The sequence below is a fragment of the Corvus cornix genome, chromosome 2, assembly GCF_000738735.6.
Source record: "Corvus cornix cornix isolate S_Up_H32 chromosome 2, ASM73873v5, whole genome shotgun sequence".
Lineage (NCBI taxonomy): Eukaryota > Metazoa > Chordata > Aves > Passeriformes > Corvidae > Corvus > Corvus cornix.
In genome coordinates, this window is record NC_046333.1 from 60,266,562 (window position 1) to 60,277,913 (window position 11,352).

The window sequence follows — 11,352 nt, forward strand, 5'->3', positions numbered from 1 at the left end:
AACATGTGGATGCAAAGAAGTGTTGTCTTTTCCAGTGATAAAGCTGTCAGAACAAAATTGTCTGTGCAAATCTGAAAGACTGAACTTAATGTGGCTGCTGTCAATTTGTCAATTCAGCATTGAGTAAGGTAATAAACCACAAAATCTGGTGTTTTCACAGAAGTTATTTATTAACTGAAAACATTTTTTCATCACAGTTTTAATATCCAGAAATTGCTAAACTATCACAAGTGCCATCAACACAACTGAGGTGTGAGAATTCAAGTACATCTTTTGTTGAAGAATCACAGCTTTTGCTATGAAGACAACTTTGATTATTCTGTGCTTAACTGATGTAGACTTTACTGACATGAGGATATTATGCTGGAATCCAACCACAGTCCAATCTAGACAAAGGTATTTTTAAAATTTCTTACAAACATTATCTTTAATTATTGTTTGTGCTTGTTATCAGGCATAGTAAAAGGTATTACTTGCTAAAAAAAAAGTAAACACTCATTAAAAGTGCTGAAAAAAGAGTAAACACTCAAATAAGTGCTATTCTCAGAAATGACATTACAATTTTAAATGTACCAATGCATCAGATCAGTAACTTTGCAGTGAAGAGAGTAAGGGTTAAAGAATTTATCCTCCAAAGGCACTGTCCCAAGAAGCACACTCACATTAAATACTGCACTGTCATACAGCTGTAAATAAGATTTTAATTTTGACCTTATAGTGCAGTTCACAGGCAGACATAATTGAAGTCTGCAATTTCAAGGGCAGATATTCTACCTGTGTGCAATACCTGTAACTATGCCTGCATCACTGTGTTGTGGGACCCAGGAACCAAGGCATGACCTTCTTTTACCAAATTATTTTTTCAAATTAATACTAAACACAGTGGTAGCCAAGGCTGGCAAACAGCTTCCTCCCACAACACTGTATTCCCCAAATTCAGGCAGCCTGTGTGCTCAGTAATGTAATCTTAGAAGTTGGCTATAGGAAAGTTTCTTGTAACTAGTGTATAAATAGGCCATCCTTTTTGTATTCTTGACAACAAGCATAGATAACAGTACAAAGTCCTCACCCTCACAACTGTGTGGGTTTGGTGCATTAGGAATTACTGAAAGGGCAGTAAATGCCCTTTGGTTGGCGTGATGCACAGAGTACTGACAGATAGTATGCTCCAGACCCACCTGGTCTCAACTGCTACATAAATACAACCATAAAAAAATATTTAAAAATAAGAAGTAGCAGTCAATACTACTTGATGTGCGCTTTAAAAAAATCCCTGTGCAACTCAGTTCCAGCTTGCTTTCCCTCCTTCCCCAAGTCTTGTGTTATCTGGTACCTCTTTGCCTGATGGTATAAAATATTTTTAAATATTTCATTTCATAGGGTACATTCATTACTTTAACCGAAGAAGGGCTCCACTGCCTTCTTTTACTTATTTTTGTAATGAATACAAAATTTATTCCACTTAACCTCTGCAGCACTGATTTATTTGCCAAATTAACATTGCACATTTTTTAAAGTGCTTTGTTTGACTTGCCATTAAAATAATGTTTAAACAACATTGCTTATTTCATAATAAGGAAGCCTTACATCATCTTGTGAAGATGACAGAATAGTGAGGTGATGTGTCAAAGTCTCACCTCTAACCACCACTATTTAATCTTCATTATGTCACAAATTAGCCATGTTCAAAGGTTGTTAAACCTTCCTCCCTAATGGACATTCACGTGCGTAACCACAAATCCAATTCAAGACACAAAGCCCACAGGGATGGATATCTGTTCCTATTCTTTAAAAGGGATGTGTAATGTTCCTTTAGACACTGAGCAATATTTACATCAGGGACTATACTTCTACCCAAGGAAAGTCATGGTCTTTTCATGAAAGGGAGGGCGTTTATCATCATGTCACCACTTGTGGTTTCTTCACATAGCCCTTCTAGTCTCCCCTTAAAATTCTGCAAGTTATTCCTGTAAGTATCCCATCTTCCTCCTGCTTCTCAATAAATCAGCAATTCTTAGTCCTGGACTGTCCTGTTCCCAGGACTGCTGGGGCTAACAGGCATCAAACAAGGGCCGTATTTCATCCTAGGCATGCAAGCTGTTAGGCACAAATTACACCTCTTTGCTCAAAAACCTAAAGCTGAACAGGCAGCAGCCCTGCAGTCAGCATCAACAGTGCTGAAAAAGCTGTTTGCCTATGTGGATGCCTAGACAGAGCTCAAAACAATTCCTCACCTTTTGTAAGCAGTAGATTCTCCCATAATTAAAAAAAAAACAAAAAACCAAACATGCTTGCTTCTAAAGAAGGTCATGTAAGCACTTGAGAAAGTGTGAGTATTTACACAAAATTCTGCAGGGAGCCTGCCATCCCAAAGCCTCCCATATCCACACTGAAACACTAAAGGTAGTAAAAATGGTGGTCTAGTTTCCCCTTGCTACTGGTTATAATCTGTTTTCATTAGGCACAAGTCTCCAAGTTCTCCCAGTTACACAGGGATAATTCAAGAATAATAAATGTACATCCCTACTCATTTCTAAAAATAATGGGCGTTGTGATCACATTCCTGAAAAATTGGATGTATACACAAAGACCATGTAAAAACATTTGGCAGCACAGAATACTGTAGATATCTCTATACACACACAGGACAGGGTTGATTAGTTCTAAAGAAAGTAGAAGTTGCATTCATATGTATTTCTGGCTCAATAAGCTTATTAAAACTATAGCATTCTTCCTCAAATTGTTGGGATTGTGCTGTCTGAAGGCTTTTATAATCCTCCAAAGCAGACATATTTTATTTCTAAGTATTCATCGATGCCATATTTTGAACCTTCTCGCCCTAAGCCAGACTCCTTCACCCCACCAAAAGGGCACTCCACTGACGAGATTATGCCTTCATTAACACCAACCATTCCAACTTCCAGCTGTTCTGCAACTCTCCAGATCTGAGCTGGATCTTGGGAGTAGAAATATCCTGTCGTGCAGACACAGAGATACAGGAATGAAAATCAGTAAGAACAATTGCAGACGACTGTGAAAAAGAGATGTACTGACATTCAAAATCATCATCCCGTAACACTAAAGCTCACAAAACCACAGAAATACGCTTATCTGACAGAGAGGCATACCTGCTAAACCCACATTAGCTGCATTTGCTATAGCAACAGCTTCTGCTTCAGTCTCAAATCTGCAATAGAAAGAGCAAAAATAAAAATGAGGTCTGCAGTTCACCTGCTGTCTTGCTGATTTACTGACAAGAAGCAGTCTTATCAGGAATTAAAATGTCAATTTATTTTTCCCAAAAGTGTACATTAAAAACCTAATTTAACTTGCATTTTGAAATGCTGAAATGTCTACCTCTTCTCGTAATTGAAACTGCAGTTAAGTAGTTGAGATTGCCTTTATCCTCCCTAGGCAGCTGGATGGTAACCAAACCATTTACTTCACATGGGTTAGCCTACCTATTTCCCCAACTACACAGCACTCTCAGTGCTGAGAGATAACTGTATGTTCTTCTATCACATCCAATTGCTCTGCACAAAGGCAGGGAAGGCTTTAAGGAGAACAGACAGCTCCAAGTCATCCTCTGTCAGAAAACCTTAGGACTAGCAAATCACATGACAAACTCAAAAGTCCTGTCTCCTATTTCGTACCACAGATCATGCAGCCAATGAAGGTTTTGCTGCTATCTAGCCTTGCTTAACTATTGAGACACTTTAATTTTCTAAAAGTTGCAGAGATGCTAAGAGCAGGTCAAGAGAAAGAAACGGATGAACCACATATCCAGAGGATGTTTTCACATGTGTACCCGTTTTTTTAGAAGATTTGTGTGATCATACAAAAACAATTTTTGCAAACTCCTTCAAATCTTGATTATTCAAAATAATCTTTCATTGTTTTTTTGTTAATTTTAATCTGTAAAATTAATAATCTTACTTGATAACTGGTGCTAAAGGGCCAAATGTCTCTTCTTGGGTGCAAAGCATTTTTGTTGTAACATTACTAAGTAATGTTGGCTCAAAGAAATTCTTCCCCAAGCTGTGTCGTTTCCCTCCAGTCACAATCGATGCTCCTTGAGAAACTGCATCCTTAATGTGTTTCTCTACCTGATGTATGCATAACAAAAATCTTAAAGTCAGTATTTAAGAATGAGCAATAATACATTTCCTACTGAAGAAACAACACTCTTTAATATTAAAGAGAAAATTTTGAAGAGAGGTTTACACTTTGCAGAGGATCATTTGCAGTATTATCTAACTTCTCTAATTCTTTTTTCTCTCGGTCTGACATAATTTCAGAGGAATAAGTTATGAGTGTTGCCCCCAGCCTACTTTTCTGTAGAAATTAAAAGCCTACACGTAATGTGAGAAAAAGTCTTTGCAGGACTAAAAACTGAATCTTGTATCAGTGATTAAGCACTACGAAAACAGAAGTACATGACTGCCATGGAAAGAGAAACAACTCTCAACATGGAACCGGCAAGAACATTTCCCTACATCTACAATTCTACCTACCCCCTACATTTACAATTCATCTGAACACAACAAAGTAATAAGAAAACTAAAGTAGCAATCTCCACCTAGAATACTGTCCTTTGAAATTACAGGAATTATAGAAAGTGACTATATACAGTGTTTATTTATATATATAGTTGTATGTGATACACACACTACACTTTTGTGATACAAGAACGGAAGGCATGAAGGAAAGAAATTCAAGGACTGTGTCCTTTGTCTCCCAAATAACTGAATATTTTCCCATTCTTTTATAAAGAGAGAGAAGCTGGCAGCATTTATGTATAATGGCTTCAAACCAAGCCTGCATACAACTGAGCTGTAATATCTTACAAAGTATGAGACACCTGACTTAATATTTAACCTTAGGAATGGTGAAGTATTATAGAAGATGTGATGTACTAGGATTTAAACAAAAAAAATTCTGGAGTTGCAGGTCGTCCAAAACAGAAGAGTCACACCATGTATGTGAAGTTTCAAGTGATTACAACATCCAGAGTTCTGGTATTTTAACCCTGATTAATTATTCTCCCTAGCTTTTGCCAAGAACACTGTTCTTCAAAAGAAATTGTCAATCACAGTGCTTCAGAACTGCAGGATCACCACACAGCTCTCACAGTGTATCCAATTTCAGTGAATGGACTTGAGAACAGCTAGGGAGTAATCAGGAGGAATCAGCTTCTCCTAAAGGAGGCCTCTCTTTCCCTTAATGGAAACAGGGTGATGATGCATGAACTGTCCACATCTGTTTGTCTGTATGTACACATGGATTTGGTGGACAGAACACACTTCCAGCCACACTGCAAATATGTTCTAATAAAACAAGTGAAAAAAAGTGAAACATAAATGTAAAGTTATTTTATGGATCATAGAAAGAAAATTAGGATGTCAAAAATGAAATATTTATTTATACCTTCTCCACGGCTTTTTCATTTATTAGTGGTCCTTGGGTAGTTTTTGCATCAAATCCATTTCCAACATGCAGTTCTTTCTCTATAGCTTTAGCAAACTTTTCCACAAATTCATCATGAATTCCCTTTTGCACCAGGAAACGGTTTGTGCAAACACAGGTCTGACAACAAACAAGATAAGACAAAACCCCAGTGGTTTATATTGTATTTAATCCATCCATTAATTCATTCTGGCCTTCATGCACAGAATTAGGTTACTGCACTGATGTCCCTTGCCTCTCCTCCCTCATCCTAAGCTGTTACCAACCTATGCCATATCTTTCAGCACCCCTTCCATTTTAGAAATACAACTTCAACAAGCTGTCAGTGGGTGTGTGAAATACGTCACACTGCAAAGTTGCTTATGCTGGGGAAATGTTTTGTGAGTTTTGTGGACTCAGATACATGGATCAACCAAGGCCCAGAAGCTGCACAAAATACCTTCTAGACTGCAGAATGCTGGACTGAGCAGCAGAAACTCAGAACACACTTAGTGGTCTGGGGTCTTTTTTCTAACTCCTTTATTATTTGAGTTTGCTTTCTTCCTAAAAATTGCTTCTAAGTGCTTTCAATGGCCTATTTATTTGTGCTACCCCTTGCTCTTAACTGCATCCTATTTTGACTGCTACAGTATGTGAAAAGTAACAGCTACTTATCCTTCTCTACAGCAGCAGAGGTGCCTTTAATGCTAGATCTTGTCCAGTCTGGGTCTGATCCCTTAGTGGTCCTTGTCCACTTTTGTTTCATCTCTTTCTTCCCAATATTAGTCATGTCGTCTTCTCATGTTATTCAAGCAAAGTTTTCCCCATCGAATGACCGCCCAAATCCACTGAAAATTTGGTGCTTCTCAAAAGCTGGAGTTCATCAACTTCATGTTCACATGTACCTGTAAGGCTGGAACAGTCTCCACACAGCCCTTCTCAGCTGACTGTTCTTCTGGAAAGTGATTCTCTTAAAATATTTTGACTCTAAATGAAATACACTTGAAGCAATGCACACTTGAATCTTGTCTATCAATTTTTTAAAGCTATTCATTGTGGAAAAAGCTATCTGTGAGTGTCTTAACAGACTGAAGCAAGATGGTGTCTTTCACAGCTCTAGTTCTCCAATTTAATGTTAACAAAGCATATGACAAAATGCCTTATCACTTCTCAAGCTCTTGCAAGGAGTCCTAGAGAACATCATCTTCTCTAACAGTGATGCTACTGACTGCCATGTATGTTGTGAAAATACATGGGATTTTAGTGTTGCTATTTAGACTTGCTGGTAACTGCCTTTATTGCCCAGAGCCATGTGTGACTGCAGCACTTTTCACAGTGAAGTGTTCTATGCTTTCCTTTTACATAAAATAGCTTATTTACAGCCTAAACTTTATGTACAGCTCTTCGTTGTCTAGAAACATGGACAAGAAGATTATTCTCACCTGTCCTGAGTTTCTATACTTAGAAGCAAGGGCTCCTGCAACAGCCCGGTCCACATTGGCACTGTCAAACACGATAAAAGGAGCATGTCCTCCAAGCTCCATGGAAACTCTCTTCACAGTGCCAGCTGCATGTTTCAGCAAGATCTGTAGGCAACAGAGGAGACAAAGACATCTGTACCTCTAACAGATGTGAACAGTGGAATCACGGATGAAAGGCAGTGAAAAATTACTCTGGCAAGGAAATAATCTGCAGCTTCCCTACAATGCTAGACCATCTCCTCTGACAAAAACAAATTTCCTCCGTTAAAATCTTTAAAGATGAGATTCTGGCCAATGACTAATGCAGAGAAAGATTTTGATCAACTTCAGGTCAGGTCAAGCTTTTATACACTAATATTGTTACTTTTTTTTGTTTCCTTGTTCTATTCTTTTTGATAATAAAATCTTGGCTAACCTTACGAAAGTTTTCAAGATCTGACAGAATTTGGTATTATGATTTGCCTTGATACCAGTCTTTTTCTTCATTCTGCATACAGCCATCCCAGAGAATTCTGTCATTTTGTAGCCACACTGCAGTTTTAGTGATTCAATTATAGATGGCAACAAGACTGCTTATTGACTAAGGTTGATAGCAGAGATTCCAGGAACTTGTTTCTCTAATCCTTTCTCTCAACTGCTGAAGCCATTTTTGAATGGTACCTTTGAAACTCAGTTTCAGTGTTCTTACTAGCATGTTGTCACCTTACGACATAAACCAAGAACACCTTGTACAGAACTGTTCACATCATAGTTTAATAAAGGGCAGTTATCAAGAAGTTGCAGACAGGCATCCTTCTGTGAGTACTGATGCTAAAATATACAAGCAGTATCTCAAGAGGTACACAATTATTTGGACAATCTGTGTACAGTAGCCAGAAAAGAAGGCACTGTATAAAGGCACACACTTTCTCCCTACCTTTCTAGCATAACCACAGTAATAATCTTCAAGGATATTCTGTCCCCATATGTACCTTTCCTGTTGCTGTAGAGCCAGTAAAAGATATTTTGGATACCAATGGATCAGTGCATAGAACTTCCCCTACAGCTGCTGTCTGTTGTCTGGAACAGGGAACAACATTATACACTCCTGCTGGGATTCCAGCCTGGTTTGCAAGCTGCAACAAAAGAAAAACAGAATTTGCATTATTAGTGCATTTTGTAAGAGGAATAGTCACTTAATGATTGTTCACTGTTTTGAAGAAAACCATCTGTAAGTCAACAGAAGCCAAAAGGGCTCAGCACAACTAGGAACAGGTGCCACAGGTGCGTCAGAGAGCAGCTTTGCTCCAGTTTAAGCTGTCTGTTCAAAAGAACCAAATTACAGATATAAGGATATTTTGTGTATCAAAATGGTCCGATCCATTTTGAAGCTCTAGACCATATTAGAGGCAATTTACAAAGATTCTCACTGAACTAAAACACCTGCATGTAGTCAGACAGTTCGTCCTTTCTTCACATATGAAGCTGGCCAGAGCTACCTTCCAAGCCCATCTGACTCCCTGTTTACAGTGTCAGTCCTTTGCTGAGGTAAAGCTTAGCACTGAAAGCTCACCTCCCCAAGAGCCAATGCTGATAAAGGCGTGTCCTCTGCAGGTTTCACTACCACTGTACAGCCAGCTGCCAGAGCTGCACCAACCTTCCGGGTAATCATAGCGCTGGGAAAATTCCACTAGGAAGAGAGAAAATAGTACAATCAAAGTTGGGAAAATTTTGCCTCCTGTTTTTGCAGAAAATAAATGACATTTTGAGCTGTGGGCTGAGCTGAAAACCTTCACGTGGCTCAGAAGAGTTCAGCTATGCTTACTGGGGTTATAATGGCTGCCACTCCTACTGGCTGCTTCAGCACCAGGACTCTTCTGTCTTTTGCAGATGCTGGAATAACATCACCATAAATCCGTCGAGCCTCCTCCGCAAACCACTCCAGAAATGAGGCTGAATACACGATTTCACCCTGTGCTTCTTTCAGAGGCTTCCCCTTTGATTAAATCAGATTGAAGATACATTGTAAGCAGCAAACAGAAACAATATAAACAAATTCAAGTAATTTTGGAGTTTCTCTTCTTTTCAGAGTACTTTATGATCCCCTCCCTATGACATACACTGCAATCTCCAAAAAGGACTCTATGATTGCAGCAGCAATAGTTGTGTGGATTCAATATACCATCACTGTATAGTCAATATTTTGTATGCTCAATTCATACCTGCCCAGGACAAGCAAATGTAGTATGCATTTATTTACAAACTCTGAATTAGATGCTATTACCACTCTGAAGAAAAACACAAATCATGGCAAAACAGTTACAAGTTTATGCCAGGGTCATTTGCTTTTTCTGGGGGGAGTATTGCTTTTGTGATAGATAAATGTTATAATATTGGCTTTCTGCAAATGTTAAAATGAAGGATGTTAAAGTAGCTTGTTGTAAGTAGATGCTATGTGTATAATGTTAAAGTAGCTTTGTTATAAAGAGGTAGTTTTGTAACAATAACTAATGCCTTTATTTCTGTCATTAACTAAACTTAGACATAATAGTGAAATAGCTAATATAGTTATGCTTGTGGTAATTGAACTGTCTGCTTGGTTGGATAGCATCCAACCAACATGTGTTGAAGACCCTTGCTATCGACATACCAACTATCAGCAACTACCGTCTGCAGAAACCATGGACCAAAGCCCACTCTGAGGGTGATGATAAAAACTGACTAAAACCACAGCCAAGAAATGTGCCTGCTCTAAAAAGGCAGTTCCAAGGAATGCTGACCAGTTCCTGGAACATGCGAACTAGTTTAAGGAAAAGTTTGAATATGCATAATTGATTTTGAATATGCACTAGGCTGATGCAATAGGACAGGTATGTAAAGGGTGTCTCCAAAATAACGGGTGTGCTCTTAGCTGAGTGCCAAAGCACCCGGCACAGTGAATTTTGCTTTATTATCTTTGTCTTATTGTCCTTCATTAAACTTTTAAATCCTAACAGGAGAGTGAACCTCATTTTTCACACTTTGGACTATCCCCAGGTCTGATCCCGTGGACTGAATGACCATTAGCAGCTGGTCAGAGGAGCTGCTGAAGTATCTTCCAGCAAGGTTTTATCCCAAAGGACACCAGTTTGTGAGCTCCCAGACTATGCAATGATACAGACCAAAGCAGACTATGTGAATCCAACTTGCAGACTTACATGAATTTTCCCAGTCACAAATATTTCTGCCATAAGAACCATGGTTTAGGTGGATGTATGCTTTTGCATGCCATGAAGCACAACATGAGTCTGGTTTCCCCTGGTTAGGTACTACCGTCATCAAACCAACGCACTTTATGTATGTCCGGTAGAAGAATGTTTGAAACGTCATCCACTGACCTAGCAGAGCAATGTGAGTGCACAATATGCCCGAAGTTATTTAAAAGGACACGGTGGCTAACTGGTTAAGTGCGCAGGGAGTGCTGACGAGTGTCAGTTTTATTCGATTGTCACTGTTCGCCTGCGTGTGTTGGGCATCCCAGCGCGAGTGCCAGCACAGGGCAGTGCCCGTGCCCACCCCGCCGCCCTACTCACGTTCTCGGCCGTGATGATCCGCGCCAGCTCCTCCTTGTTCTCCATCATCAGCTCGTACCATCGGCGGAGCCGCGCGCTCCTCTCCTGGGAAGAAGGAGAGACAAGGCTGCCGTGGCCGCCGCCCGCAGGGACGGGGAAGCGAGGCCGCGGGAGACCCCACCGGACCGGACCGGACCGGAGCGCCCCGGGCCCCCTCGCCGCCACCTCCCGCGGCCGCTTACCTTGGCGGGGAAGCGGCTCCAGGCGGCGCCGGCTTCGTGCGCGGCCCGCACGGCCGCCCGCGCCTCGGCCGCCCCGCAGTCGGACACCCGGCCCAGCTCCTCGCCGCTGGCCGGGTCCTGCACGGGGAACGCGGCGGCCGTCTCCACCCATCGGCCGCCCACCAGGCCGCCCCGGCGCACCAGGGCGGCGGACAGGGCCCCGGCTGGCGGCCCGCACCGGCCCGGGGCGAGCGGGCGCGGGCGCAGCAGGAGGCGGCGGCGGGCGGCGGCGGCGCCCCGCGGCAGGAGGGTGGCCATGGCCGCGCTCTGGTGACAGGAAGCGGGCCCGGAACAGCCCCGGCACGGCCCCGGCACGGGCCGCCCGCGCCGGCCCGGAGGAGGAGCTGCCGAGGGGCCGTGCTAGAAGCGGCGTCTCGGCGGGGTGGCACCCAGCCAGGGGGTGGGAGCGTAGCGGGGGGAGTGGGGGCGGGAGAGGCCTTCGGCTTCCCGGAGCATCGTTTCCCACGCCCCATAGAGGCCCCCGCTTCTTAGGGAGAGGGGAGGCTTAGAGTCATAGAATATCCTGTATTTGAAGGAACCCACAGGGATCATTGAAGTCCAACTCCTGGCCCTGCAAAGCACACCCCAAGAGTCACACCATGTCCCTGAGGGCGT

The 11,352-nt window shown here is 41.8% G+C and overlaps 1 protein-coding gene across 1 annotated transcript; it reads right to left on the reverse strand.

Moving 5' to 3' along the window:
* Positions 1 to 146: 146 nt before the first annotated feature.
* Positions 147 to 11,010, reverse strand: ALDH5A1 (aldehyde dehydrogenase 5 family member A1). The gene is made up of 10 exons (XM_039548275.1): positions 10,699 to 11,010; positions 10,478 to 10,561; positions 8,731 to 8,901; positions 8,479 to 8,595; positions 7,898 to 8,041; positions 6,888 to 7,031; positions 5,428 to 5,586; positions 3,937 to 4,106; positions 3,129 to 3,187; positions 147 to 2,974 (listed from the first exon to the last, which is right to left on the reverse strand). The coding sequence occupies exons 1-10, from the start codon at positions 10,993 to 10,995 to the stop codon at positions 2,769 to 2,771; spliced, it is 1,551 nt and encodes a 516-aa protein (XP_039404209.1). The 5' UTR covers positions 10,996 to 11,010; the 3' UTR covers positions 147 to 2,768.
* Between the last annotated feature and the right edge of the window lie 342 nt (positions 11,011 to 11,352).

Bases quoted from the DNA above. Each gene is read 5' to 3' on its own strand.
- ALDH5A1 (XM_039548275.1), bottom strand. From the start codon at position 10,995: ATGGCCACCCTCCTGCCGCGGGGCGCCGCCGCCGCCCGCCGCCGCCTC. The intron at 10,562-10,698 runs GTAAGCGGCCGC...CCTTCTTCCCAG, and splicing joins GGAGCCGCTTCCCCGCCAAG to GAGAGGAGCGCGCGGCTCCG. The intron at 8,596-8,730 runs GTAAGCATAGCT...CTCTCTTCCTAG, and splicing joins TGGCAGCCATTATAACCCCA to TGGAATTTTCCCAGCGCTAT.